The following is a 13,337-nucleotide window of genomic DNA, read 5'->3' as shown; positions in this document are numbered from 1 at the left end:
GCACGTTATTCCGGCTGGCGGATGTTGAGAGCATTTAACTAAACGCTTAGCATCAAAAGCGAAATGTATTGACGATTTGCGTAAAGCCAAATAATTCACAACATTCGCCGGCCAGATAAAACATACCAACACACAAAACAATGTAGGAACCTTGAACATTAAAAGTCTGATTAATACAATTTAGTGGGAACTAATCATAAAATTGGCTGGCTAAAAACAAAAACAAAGCGCTGAGTGACGTCAATTTCGTTCTATCTATAATACTATTTTCTTGGAGCCCCAGAGAAGAGAAAGGCTACCCATAATCTTTATTCATAAAGCACAGAGAGTAGAGAAGTTGATGGAAATGCCAAAAGCAGTTATGGCCACTAGAAATGTAGTATCGCCTGTCCCACATGTACCCGATGTGGGCAAGAATCCGAAACGGCAGAGCATCTAGTTGAACGGTGTGTTGTGACGATGCTACCAGGCGGGTTTGCGACGGTGCACGAATGCGGACCGGACTTTGCTGATTGGGTCGATCGTCATAACATAGTAGTGTGAGAACCATAAGAGGCTGCCGAAAAGGCCTCATGTCTCGTCCTACATATGAAGTGTTGCTGTTGGACAAAGACCCCTTGTAAAGAGATTTGGGCACGTTTAGTGGGTGTTGCGCTATATAAAATCTCAAGTTTGATTTTAAATTTATTTTCATTTCAGTTTTGGTCGCTGTGAGATTGGCATAATACAAACTACAAACAAGGCATTCCAACAATAGTCTTCAACAGTCATAACGTCACTTCCTTCCTAATGACGAATGATAACTTAGTAACACTGGCTCTAAACTATCGGAACAATGGCGGACGCCGTATGAAATATTTCTCCGGCGAGCTTAAACGCGTATCCAGAGGAAAAAAAACCCACCAATTTGATCATGTTTTGACTTTTACACATTCTGATCACAAGGCATATGAAAAGGGAATGAAAAGTTCTAGCCAGCATGAAGAATAAAAAGTAATGATTTTCTTTGTTTAGAACCAAGATGGCCGCCGTTGCCGGGCGCGTGACATCAGACTACTGAATCCAATTGGTAAGATTTATATCTCCTCGTTTCATCAGAGAAGTTAGGTACACCCACAGACTAGCCTGTGTTATCTATGGGTAAACCCTCTCTGATTTCAGTCCATCTTAGTGTTCTCGCCGCATTTAAATAACAGGTTCTTCCAAATCAGAAAGAGAAAATGGTAGAGGCTGCCTGAAGCCGGTGATCGTAAAATACTAACGAAAGAGTGAAAATGGAGAGGCTTCGTATGGGAACAAAACAGACAATGGTCGTTTCGGGTACAAACCCTTCGTCAGCATAACAATTACACAAATAAACGTGGAAAACAAATAAAATTGTCCCCCTGGGGCACCCTATCCTCTACCCACGCCACGCTAACATTTCATTCATACCGCAACCACCATTGAGTACAGACGATACAAGTTATTTTTCATTATATTTAATTTGTTTTCCACGTTTATTTGTGTATTGTTATGCTGACGAAGGGTTTGTACTCGAAACGTCCATTGCCTGATTTGTTCTCATATCGAAGCCTCTCCATTTTCACTCTTTCGCTAGTATTCCAAATCAGAAGCAGTACTCATAATATCCGTGGATAGCTCATACGGTAGAGTCACGCTCTCACCGGCCAGGCGGAGTTGTCGTACCAATAAGGTCGCAGGTTCAAACCCCATCACCGCCGCATAAAATGTTATTCTCTATTGTCTTCTGGCACTTTTCTACTCACTTCATCTCTTGTTGTTACCAACATAAGTGCCTGCTCCACCCACTTTTCTGAATTAACACTCATAACATTGTAGTGGACTGGGTCCTTTATTACACACATCGTATCCCATAAAAGGACCCTGTGAATGTCAGCAGGTGACTATTAAAAAAATGAATCAAATCCATTCGGAGTATCACAACTAACGTACTGACGGATAAAAAGGGCTGGGGAAAAAATTCCCCTTGAAGAAAAACCTATGTAAACCGCGATAATGTGTGATAAAGCCGTGGTAGTGAGTATTTCGTACTCAACCATAGAAATCAATAAAAGTTGCTGGTCGTGAAATATACCTAGATATTATTTTCAGCATTCATTCCAAACAGAACTTTTATATAAAAATCAATTGCTTACCATTATTGCTGATTGAACAATTAACACAGCACACAAATTTTAATAAACAAACCGTTGTAATCGCAATAAAAAAATATATCAAGCTGTGCTTCAAAGAATCCGTTAACACGTTTCAAAAACTAACGTGCGACTGTGCTTGTGCTGTGTTTGTGTTAATGACCTTGTGTAGGACTTTGACAGCCCACACCTCCAAAGGCCGAGACAGCGATTGGTTGATGGGTTTGGGCAAGTAACCAATCAAATCTCTTGAAAAGCGTCACACCTTCAAATCCAGATAACCACAGCTCAAGCACGCCGTGTAAGCTGATGAAACTTCGCTTCTGTTGTTGTGTTGGAATGACAATGACAAAATTGTGATAAGACTTTATTTTTAAGGGGGGGGGGGGGGGGGGGGGGGGGGGGGGGAGGTCATAGCAAGGAACTGTGCAGATGACGTCACTCAGGCCTTTGTTATTGTTTTTGCCATCCGCGTTTGTGAGTTGTTCTCACTAAACCGTATTAACCAGACTATAAAAGTTCATTTTTACACAGAGTTTGTGTGTTGGTCCGTTATACTTCCGGATGGCAATGTTATGAGCTTCTTAGACAAGCGCATACTATCTATAGATAGTTCGAAGATGACGTCACTTAGGTCTTTGTTATTGTTTTTTGCCATCCGCGTTTATGAGTAATGCTCACTGAACTGCATTAACCCGACTATAAACGTTCATGGATACACACAGTTTTGTGTGGTGGTTCGTTATACTTCCGGATGGCAATGTTATGAGCTTCTTAGCCAAGCGCATACTATCTATATTGACAGGGGTTTGTTTGTTGACATAATAAAGTTGTGTTTGTTTTCACCATTTACTCCTTACTCCGATTTTTACAACTGGTCGAGTTCCTGAGGAAAAGGGACGATCTTTTTGGCCCACAAATAAATATAAATGTTCTGTCCTGCAACGACAAAACCCGCATAATGAAAATACATAAATGAATAAATAAGTTGATAAGTCCACGAAAAATAAATAAATATAAGAATTTGAAAAAAAACAATAGAAGAAATAAATGAATAGATTAATAAATAAAAGAATAAATAATCTTTTTAACAAAAAATACTAATTAGACAACACAGCATTCGCCGTTCCGTTAAAAATCGTAAACAGTTTTGTTTTTTATTTATTTATTTATTATTTTATTATTTTTCTTTTTTAAAATTTTTGTTTTTGTTTTGTGATTATCTATTTATTTTAAAACAGATTTTATGTCGCAGCGTTTAGATACAGGGAATAATTCTGACGACAAAGATACAAATAATATCTCTGTTTCATCCATTTCGATCAACAAGGGTTTTGTCATTTTATAGATAGTGTGCGCTTGACTAAGAAGCTTACAACATTGCCATCCGGAAGTATAACGGACCCACACACAAAATTATGTGTATCCTTGAACGTTTATAGTCTGGTTAATACAGTTTAGTGAGAATTAGTCATAAACGCGGATGGAAAAAACAATAACAAAGACCTGAGTGACGTCAACTTCATTCTATCTATAGTGTATTATGTTGCCCATCACCTGGGTGCGGCTATATGTCTCCATGAACAAGGCGCTGAAACTTGATACTCTGACCTGTTAGTAAGATACTTTTATGCTTTCTTTAAAAATAATTAAGGTTATTTCATAAACTGTTAAAAAGCCAAAGTTTTGTCATTTTCGTGCTTTTGAATTAATTATTAAAATCCAATTTTAGCTCAAATTTCATCCCAGCATAACCGATCCGATCCAAGTCTATGCGTATGAAGCAAGCGCTCTACCAAATAAATGTGACCCTTCGTCTTAAAACGGTATTAAGTCGGGATGGTTACGATGTGAAAAATGAATTTATAGCCAGAAATATCAGACTTGTGTTGAGTTTGTATGTTTTATTGAGGAGAATGCATACCATATTTTAGGGTGTTAATGCCAACAATTTATATTTTTGACCAGTTTAACATTTAATTCGGCTTTTAAGCATATTATGGTTCGTTCCGACATAATACCGTTTTGAGACGATGGCTCACAAATGAGCTTTTGGGACTCCTGTCCCGACATAATACCGTTTTTTTGTTTTGTTGTTTTTTGTTTTTTTTTTATTCCTAGGTAAAAGCAATCTCTTTAAAGATACCTACATAATATCATGTGTGCATCCATTAGTCATTGGACTATTCGCCGCGTCTTCTTGGCCGACGTCACAGTGGTAGTAAAGGTGAAAGGTCGGGGTGGGGATGTGTCCATCAGGCTTTATATTATATATCCCTCACCTCGGTCGCACTAGTTTTGATTTGTTTTGTTGGTTGTTTGTTTTGTTTTTGCTCTCTCTCTCTCTCTCTCTCTCTCTCTCTCTCTCTCTCTCTCTCTCTCTCTCTCTCTATCTATCTCTATCTATCTATCTCTCTCTCTATCTCTCTCTCTATCTCTCTCTATCTCTATCTATCTATCTATCTCTCTCTATCTCTCTCTACCTCTCTCTCTCTCACTCTCTCCCATTCTCTCTATCTCTATCTATCTATCTATCTATCTATCTATCTATCTATCTATCTCTCTCTCCCCCCCCCCCCCCCTCTCTCTCTCTCTCTCTCTCTCTCTCTCTCTCTCTCTCTCTACAATGTAAGCATTTGAGTGTGTTCCTCTTTGTTGGATTTTGTGCTTGTGTCTGAATGAGACTTGTAGGTGATTTCAAACTAAGTACATTGGTGGTATGCTCTTGGAATCTACATCTGATCCCTATTGTTTCAATTCCCCTTTGTCTTACTTTTTCTTGGGTGCTTTAATTGTAATTCTAGAACTTTTTACTATCCCATTTTCTTCCTTTTTACTGGCGCTGATATAACCTAAATGTGTTGCAAGCGCCGTAAAACCCTTAAAAACAAAACAAATCTCTCTCTCTCTCTCTCTCTCTCTCTCTCTCTCTCTCTCTCTCTCTCTCTTTATCTATCTATCTATCTCTATCTATCTATCTATCTATCTATCTATCTCTCTCTCCCTCCCTCTCTCTCTCTCACTATCTATCTATCTATCTATCTATCTATCTATCTATCTATCTATCTATCTCTCACTCTCCCTCCCTCCCTGCCTCTCTCTCTCTCTCTCTATCTATCAATCTCTATCTATCTATCTATCTACTACTATTTCTCTCTCCCTCCCTCCCCCCCTCTCTCTCTCTCTCTCTCTCTCTCTCTCTCTCTCTCTCCCTCTCTCTATCTATCTATCTATCTATCTCTATCTATCTATCTATCTATCTATCTATCTATCTATCTATCTATCTATCTATCTATCTATCTATCTATCTCTCCCTCCCTCTCTCTCTCTCTCTCTCTCTCTCTCTCTCTCTCTCTGTGCACAACCTGATAAAATAGGTCAGGACGCAAGCAATATCGATCCGCAGCTTAAGCCAATGTGTTGACAAGGGTCGAGTTGAAATTCAAGGGAAATAACCTAATAAAAACGATGCTTTAACATTGATCATATATGATTTTGAGTTACTTTTCTTTATACGGTGGGCTCGACTGTTGGTAATGAGACAAGACGGCTAGATAACCACGCCTTTCGGACAGTCGTCATACTGTAAACAATCGCAATGATTGGTAAGCATAGCAAACTACACACATTTGACTATCGATAGTAAGTGTCCTAGTAAAATACCAACTGTTCTATCGGTTCATGTCAAATTACATGAAAACAGCAAGTCACGCAATAAATTCTATGAAGTCACGTTAAAAATTTCAATGATTATTTAAAAGAAAAATCAATATAAACGAAAAAAAAAAAATAAAGATTTAATCTAACGAGTCAAATGAACGATTATTCCAGAAAACCCCGATTATGCCGAAATTCAAAGGACTCGGCTAAAAATGATTTTAAGCTTTTATATTTCACAACATCCCTAAATGTGTTTAAACCTCTTAACGAGAGGTCTCAACTAACAATAATTGTTAATTAGCAATGAGCACATGGCCTCAACGGTGCTATTAATAGGTAAGATACGGATTTTATATCTGCGATCCTCATTGGCAGCAGGACATAAACATTAAACATGCTTTAGGTAGTCCGAAGAGCAGCTGTTTGATTTGTGACAGTCTGTACATAGAAAGATCTGTATCGATAAATTAGACACTAGACATTGAGTTCAAATGTTATTCATCAACACTAGAATTTTTAATGTTGAGTTGATCAACCATTCATCTGTTCATTGAAGGGGCACTTATGCTTATATATATATATATATATATATATATATATATGCAGATATGTGGTCTAGTGGTCTATGACACTCGCTATCGGATCGGAAGGTCCTGGGTTCGAGCCTCGCTTTTCGCATAGTTGAGTCCTTGGAAAAGACTCTTTACTCACATTCTCTCACCGTACTCAGGTGTAAAATGAGTACCTGGCCGTCAACAGCGTTGCCTCTGTTGGAAATAAATTGTAATATCGCCTAACAGGCGTTATGTCTCGTTTTACATGTTACGTGTTGCTGTTGATCAGGGACCCTTTATAAAGCGCTTTGAGCACATTTAGTGGATATTGCGCTATATAAAAGCTCTAGTTATATATATATATATATATATATATATATATATATATATATATATATATATATATATGAGTGTTGGTGGGTACTTGTAGGTACGAAAGTGCTCGATAATGGTGGTTAGAGCTAATATATAATGTACATTTTCACTCACATTTTTTTGCCGAGACGACTCGTTTCTGTGTTCCTTACACTTCCTCAGTCGGCATAATCCATTTGCCGCAAATGGATTATGCCGACTGAGGAAGTGTAAGGAACACAGAAACGAGTCGTCTCGGCAAAAAAATGTGAGTGAAAATTTACATTATATATATATATATATATATATATATATATATATATATATATATATATATATATATATATATATATAGTATGTGCTTGGCTAAGAAGCTCATAACATTGCCATCCGGAATTATTACGGACCAGCACACAGACCTATTGTAACCTTGAACGTTTATTGTCTGGTTAGTACTAGAAGTTTAGTGAGAATTACTCATAAAAACGGATGGCAAAACAAAGGCCTGAGTGACGTCAACTTTATTATATATATATATATATATATATATATATATATATATATATATATATATATATATATATAATATATATATATATATATATATATATATATATATATATATATATAATGAGATATATTTATATTAAGGATGACTGCATCTAAACACAAAAACATGCACACACGCACACGTGTGCACACTTGCAATTTCAAAGAAACAACTCCGAAAAGACACGCTTAAATTCACACCTGGAACCCACATTAACATAAACAACCCCCCCCCCCCCATACACACACACACACACACACACACACACACACACAAATACATATACAGGCACACGTACACGCGCATCGATGCTCCCAATTAATTTCATAGGTCCAAGTACAAATAAACTAATCAACCAACCATGATGCGTACTCACACAGAAAAGCACGTCAATTCTACCTAAAGGCTCACACGAGTGCATTTGCATTCTTCGTCTTCGTGAGTGTAATTAATTTCTACCTGACAAAACCCTTTTTTTTCTTTCTTTCTTTTTTTTTTTTTTTTTTTTTTTTTTTTTTTTTTGGCTTGAAAAGTTCAACCCATCATCCATTGATTAAAACGACCCTCGAGTTGTCAACAATTTTCAAACTGAAAACTTCATAGAGAAATTTCATGTGTCAGATAGGCTTTTTCACAAGTGGACGCCAAACATAATTGATTTGGAATATAAAACATTTTCTGGCCAAAATGAAATAAAAGATTTTGCCAGTTTAGTTTGGCCAGCGTTGTCCGCACTGATGTTTATTGAGTGCGTGTTATAAACATTCCATGGCAACTTATAGCAGCCTTGTTTAGAACCTGAGACGGCAGGGCATCTAGTCGAACGGTGAGTTGTGACGATGCTACCCGGCGGGTTGGAGACGGTGCAAGAATACGGACCAGACTTTGCTGATTGGGTCGATCGTTATAACATAGTAGTGTGAGAACCATAAGAGGCTGCTGCTTCCTTTTGGACACATGATATTATTATGATTTGGCTTTTCCTATTGGAATGATTCCTGAATCAGGATTATTTGCTGTAGGGAAGGTAAGATTTTAGTCTGTTAATCGTTTATCAGGGAAAGTAACCACGTTTGAAACTACTTTATATATACAATATATATATATATATATATATATATATATATATATATATATATGTATATATATATATATATATATATATATATATATATATATATATATATATATATATATATATATATATATATATATTTTTTTTTTTTATATCTTTTTGAATGGGTGATGGTGTCGAATGTAGAGCCTCCCTCTCGTGGCCAGGCGTAAGAGTCAGGTTGTGGGTTCGAATCCTCATTGCCGCAAAGTTTTTATTCTCTATTGTATTGTGGCACTTTTCTACTCACTTCATTTCTTGTTATTATCAATGTGATAAGTTCCTCCTCCACTCACGTTTCTTAATTAATTGTCACAGTGCTGTTGAAGTAAATAGATAAATAAATGACTTCATAAATAAATAGATAAGTAAATAAATAAACAATATATATATATATATATATATATATATATATATATATATATATATAAAACAAATAAATTAAATGATTATTTAATTAATAATATTCATTATATCTGCGTGTTTTGAACGCCTAACAGGCGACGTGCTGTTTATGTGCTCTGTGTTTTCTCATTGTGCCGTCGTCAAAACAAACTTTTTTATGCATATTTTTATACCAAGTTATTCGTGAGTTTTGCTGCGTATTCATATATACGTTTTTAAAATTTACCACCACTGGTTTTTGTGTAATGATAAGATTTTTATGATATTTTTGATTATTTTACATTGTTGAAGTCCCATTGAATTTCAGTACAAGTCAAAACACCATTGTCACTACAGTAACAACAACAATGTTTTTGACGAATGCCCCACTGTCGACAATGAGTGAATTGTACCCAAACAAAGATGCATATTTTACACATTATTGGATTCAATAGTCTGATATCACGTCGCGCAGCAACGGCGGCCATCGTGGTTCTAAACAAAGAAAATCGGTACTTTTAATTCTTCATGCTGGCTAGAACTTTTCATGTCTTGTGATCAGAATGTGTAAAAGTCAAAACATTATCAAATTTATGTTTTTTCCCCTCTGGATACGCTTTAATGCTCGCCGGAGAAATATTTCATAAGGGCGTCCGCCATTGTTCCGATAGTTTAGAGCCAGTTACTAAGTTACCATGCGTCATTAGGAGGGAAGTGACGTTATGACTGTTGAAGCGTATTCTCACTGTTAAATTTTACTGTGATACCAAGACACAAGAATGTAGAGGTGGGAGACGTAAAGAACGCTCCATAAAAACCATTGTATTGTCAGTCATCGACCACCCACCATTCGCACCCCACAAACACTTACGACCATACAATGCTCTGACTTGATTTAGTGGTGAACGATTTACAAAATCTAATAATGCCAGCATTATGTACTTTAATGCACGATCAGTGAGAAATAAAGCGGCACTCATTAATGATATGATTACCGACGCCAATAGGGAATGAGATTAGCGGAAGAGTAGCGTCCCTTGATTGGACGTCACCCATAGGCTGTGACGTCACCGGCGGAAAAGTTATTAGAGAGAGAACGCCATGTTGGTTGTGCGCATGGTCTCTCGTCCTCGTCCCTTGATTGGACGTCACCTTACAGAGAGAACGTTAAAATGGTTTTGCGCATGCGTCGCTCTCGTCCTCGCTTTCGGTGAAGTGTCTCATGCCGCACAACCAACATGACCTTCTCTCTCTAATAACCTTTCCGCTCGTGACTTCCCATCAAGGGACGCTACTCTTCCGCTAATCTCATTCTCTATATGTTATAATTATATTCAGCACAATCTCGAATTCGGGGAATAAGTCTTTGTCGATTTCTACCAGCAAAGCAATAACTAAGGGTGGATAAATAATGTAATGAAAGGCTATATAGACGGTCAATGTTATTTCAAAAGAAAGCATTCACGTAAATAAATGGCTAAATGTCTTTTCTTATACCGCTTATAGATAGTATGCGCTTGGCTAAGAAGCTCATAACATTGCCATCCACAAAACTGTGTGTATCCGTGAACGTTTATAGTCGGGTTAAAACAGTTCAGTTAGCATTACTCATAAACGCGGGTGGCAAAAAACAATAACAAAGACCTGAGTGACGTCATCTTTGAACTATCTATAGAAGTAAATGGATATGGTTGATTTTTGGGAGTGATTTTTTTCTTCTTGTATTTCACAGTCTGTTCCATTCGATAGCGATAGCGTGTCGGATTAATCTTCTCTGAACCAAAAACTGATTGTAATTATAGGGAATGAGATTAGCGGAAGAGTAGCGTCCCTTGATTGGACGTCACCTTACAGAGAGAACGTCAAAATGGTTTTGCGCATGCGTCTCTCTCGTCCTCGCTTTCGGTGAAGTGTCCCATGCCGCTTTCACCGGAAGCGAGGACGAGAGACGCATGCGCACAACCAACATGACGTTCTCTTTCTAAGAACTTTTCCGCCGGTGACGTCCAATCAAGGGACGCTACTCTTCCGCTAATCTCATTCCCTATAGATAATTTAAAAGTTGTGCATGTCCTATTACTTTGAAATGTTGAAATTTCCATTTGGGGTTGTGCCAAAATGTCGTTTTTTTTGTTATGTCCGCCACAAAAATACTCCAATAATAAGTTATTTGGAAAAGCTAAGGAAAAAAAAAAAAACTAGTTTTCATCAGATTCTATTAGTTGAATAATGTTGATTGAAACAAACAAACAAACAAACAAACAAACAAGAAAACAACAACGACAAACATGACGATCTAGCTCCAATAGAATGGACGGAATATCAACTCTTTTTCCGACACCAATTTTAAAAGCTTTAACTGCTATATTTCGATGCTAGACCATCAGTATTTTGGTTTATATTTCTTAATTTCACCCAGACAAATTGCTGAAAGCGAAATTTTTTTCTTATATTCTCCAATAATTTATCTAGAAGAATTGAAGTGTTTTTGTGGAATGGCGGACGTCACAAAAAACACTCCTTCATTTACATTTTATAATATTTATATTGACAAACACTTTTGCAACGAATTACAAAAGAAAAGCGTGTGTTTACAACAAAGAAAAAAATCAAAGCGAATACAAACGAAGCATTCTTTGAGAGGCACGGTACTCAAGGGTGCTTTCTTTGCGATCCGCTCTCAACTCTATATCGTGATTGAGGAACATCAAATTAAGAACTTAAGGAGCAGGCACCAGTGTAAGATAAAGATCTGAACAAGTGTGCATGAAAGGTGCCAGACAAAGCAATAAAGAAAAATAGGAGAAAAAAAAACCCACCCCATCCTAACATATTGGAAGAAGGGGTGGGGTGTGGGAGAGGGGAAGCGATAAAGGTGATATAATAGAATCCCATTTTTAAATCAATTGATAGCAAGGGAAACGTTTTTGACAAACCCTGGTTTTGAATGCTGTGTTTGAGAGAGAAGCACCCAGAATACAACATGAATGACCCAATCAAGGTGCTCGACAGAAAGGAACAGGTCATCATCTTCAGACTGAGAACTGGACACAACCAGTTGAAGGAACATGGAGGATGTCCAGAGCAGGTGACTCTGGACAATGTGACTGCGGACTTGAAAATGAAAATGGACATCATGTCCTAATGGAATGTCCAAGGTACAACCAGTTGAGAAGGAACTTCTGGCCTGACCCAACCCCATACTCAAAGAAGCTGTACGGAAGTGAGGACGACCTCAGGACCACTGTGGGCTTCATTCACCAGACCGGACTGACCATGTGACGTAACGGGAACGAAGAAGAAGAAGAAGAGAAGAAGAAGAAGAAGAAGAAGAAGAAGAAGAAGAAGAAGAAGAAGAAGAAGAAGAAGAAGAAAAAGAAGAAGAAGAAGAAGAATGCTGTGTTTGAATTGAAGTCTGATTTATATCTCAATATCAACGCATACTTGATTGCAGGTCAGATAACCCATATTGTTATAGGACCAGTGTTATTATGTACTCTCAAACCGTTGCGACTTTATTACAACAACGTTAACCCAGGCCCATAATTGCGTTCGGTGATCAGACCTGTACATATTATGCGTACGGTGTTCTATATTATCCATCGTGTATCAAAGGCAGCCTCAAATCTGAAGCAGATATTGTTATTTTTCCACTGGTCAAAGCCGAAGTCCCGGGTTTGAGAGTTTTTGCCAAGATGAGTCATTTAAATCGATCGATATTTGAAGGACGACTTTTCTGGCCAAATCTTTAAATACGTTTTTCAAGAATACGGCAGTATCGCTGGTACAACATTTTCACATGCCCTTACAGAGAGAACGTCATCCTGGTTTTGCGCATGCGTCTCTCGTCGTCGCTTCCGGTGAAGTGTCTTTCAAGATAGCCCATCGCCATTTTAGATTCTCCAGTAACGACAAATTGTGCAACAGACGAATACAACACGCTATTTCAACTAACAATATTATACATTTCTATACTATCTTCATCATTATATTAATTAGCAATATTATATTAAATTCTATTTTCGACACTTGTTGTCTACGACCATACTACGTTGAAAATACCGGTTCTCGTCCGATCACCGAAGTCAAGCAACGTCAGGCGTGGTTAGTACTTAGATGGTGACCGCTTGGGAACCCCACGTGTTGTAGACATCATTTTTTTAAAAAAGGTTTTTATTTTAGTATCTATTTTACAATTTTAATATCATTTCTTAAAATTTCATGTTATTATTTTTTTTAAAATTGTTATTTAAATTTTGTTTTTTTTAGTAGTAGTAGTAGTTGTTGTAGGAATAATAAAATTTCCTGTTCTTTATCAGTGTTTCGTCGATAAAATGGATAAAGTTAACTTTGCTTGAAGGCAACCGATCTTTCTGGCCAACGGTGTTTGCTTTATAGGGATTCCACTGCATCTTGATTAATTTTGCATACGTATTAAAGCTGGAAAATAGGATGAATACTCTTTAAATTCTATAGTTTTCTATTTTGATGTAGCCTACGTACATAAATGAGACCGCAAGGACATTCGTTTAGCCTGTAAAACACAAATTTTGAATGAAATTTCT

The 13,337-nt window shown here is 37.2% G+C and overlaps 1 protein-coding gene and 1 non-coding gene across 2 annotated transcripts in view; one reads left to right on the top strand and one right to left on the bottom strand.

Annotated features, from left to right (window-relative positions):
- LOC144968940 (4-hydroxyphenylpyruvate dioxygenase-like) overlaps positions 1-2,316 on the bottom strand; it is a 31,068-nt gene extending 28,752 nt beyond the window's left edge. Inside the window, exon 1 of the mRNA XM_078907824.1 lies at positions 2,160-2,316. Within this exon, the coding sequence (XP_078763950.1) occupies positions 2,160-2,162 (3 nt within the window). The 5' untranslated portion in view covers positions 2,163-2,316. The remainder of the gene's footprint in view (positions 1-2,159) is intronic.
- A 10,490-nt stretch (positions 2,317-12,806) lies between these two features.
- LOC144969773 (5S ribosomal RNA) lies at positions 12,807-12,924 on the top strand. Its single transcript, XR_013644850.1, has one exon. It is a non-coding gene; the product is annotated as a 5S ribosomal RNA (ribosomal RNA).
- The last annotated feature ends 413 nt before the right edge of the window (positions 12,925-13,337 follow it).

The sequence above is a fragment of the Berghia stephanieae genome, chromosome 3 (assembly GCF_034508935.2).
Source record: "Berghia stephanieae isolate SIO BIC M18660-M18661 chromosome 3, UCSD_Bste_1.3, whole genome shotgun sequence".
NCBI lineage: Eukaryota > Metazoa > Mollusca > Gastropoda > Nudibranchia > Aeolidiidae > Berghia > Berghia stephanieae.
This window is presented reverse-complemented; position numbering and strand designations above follow the sequence as displayed.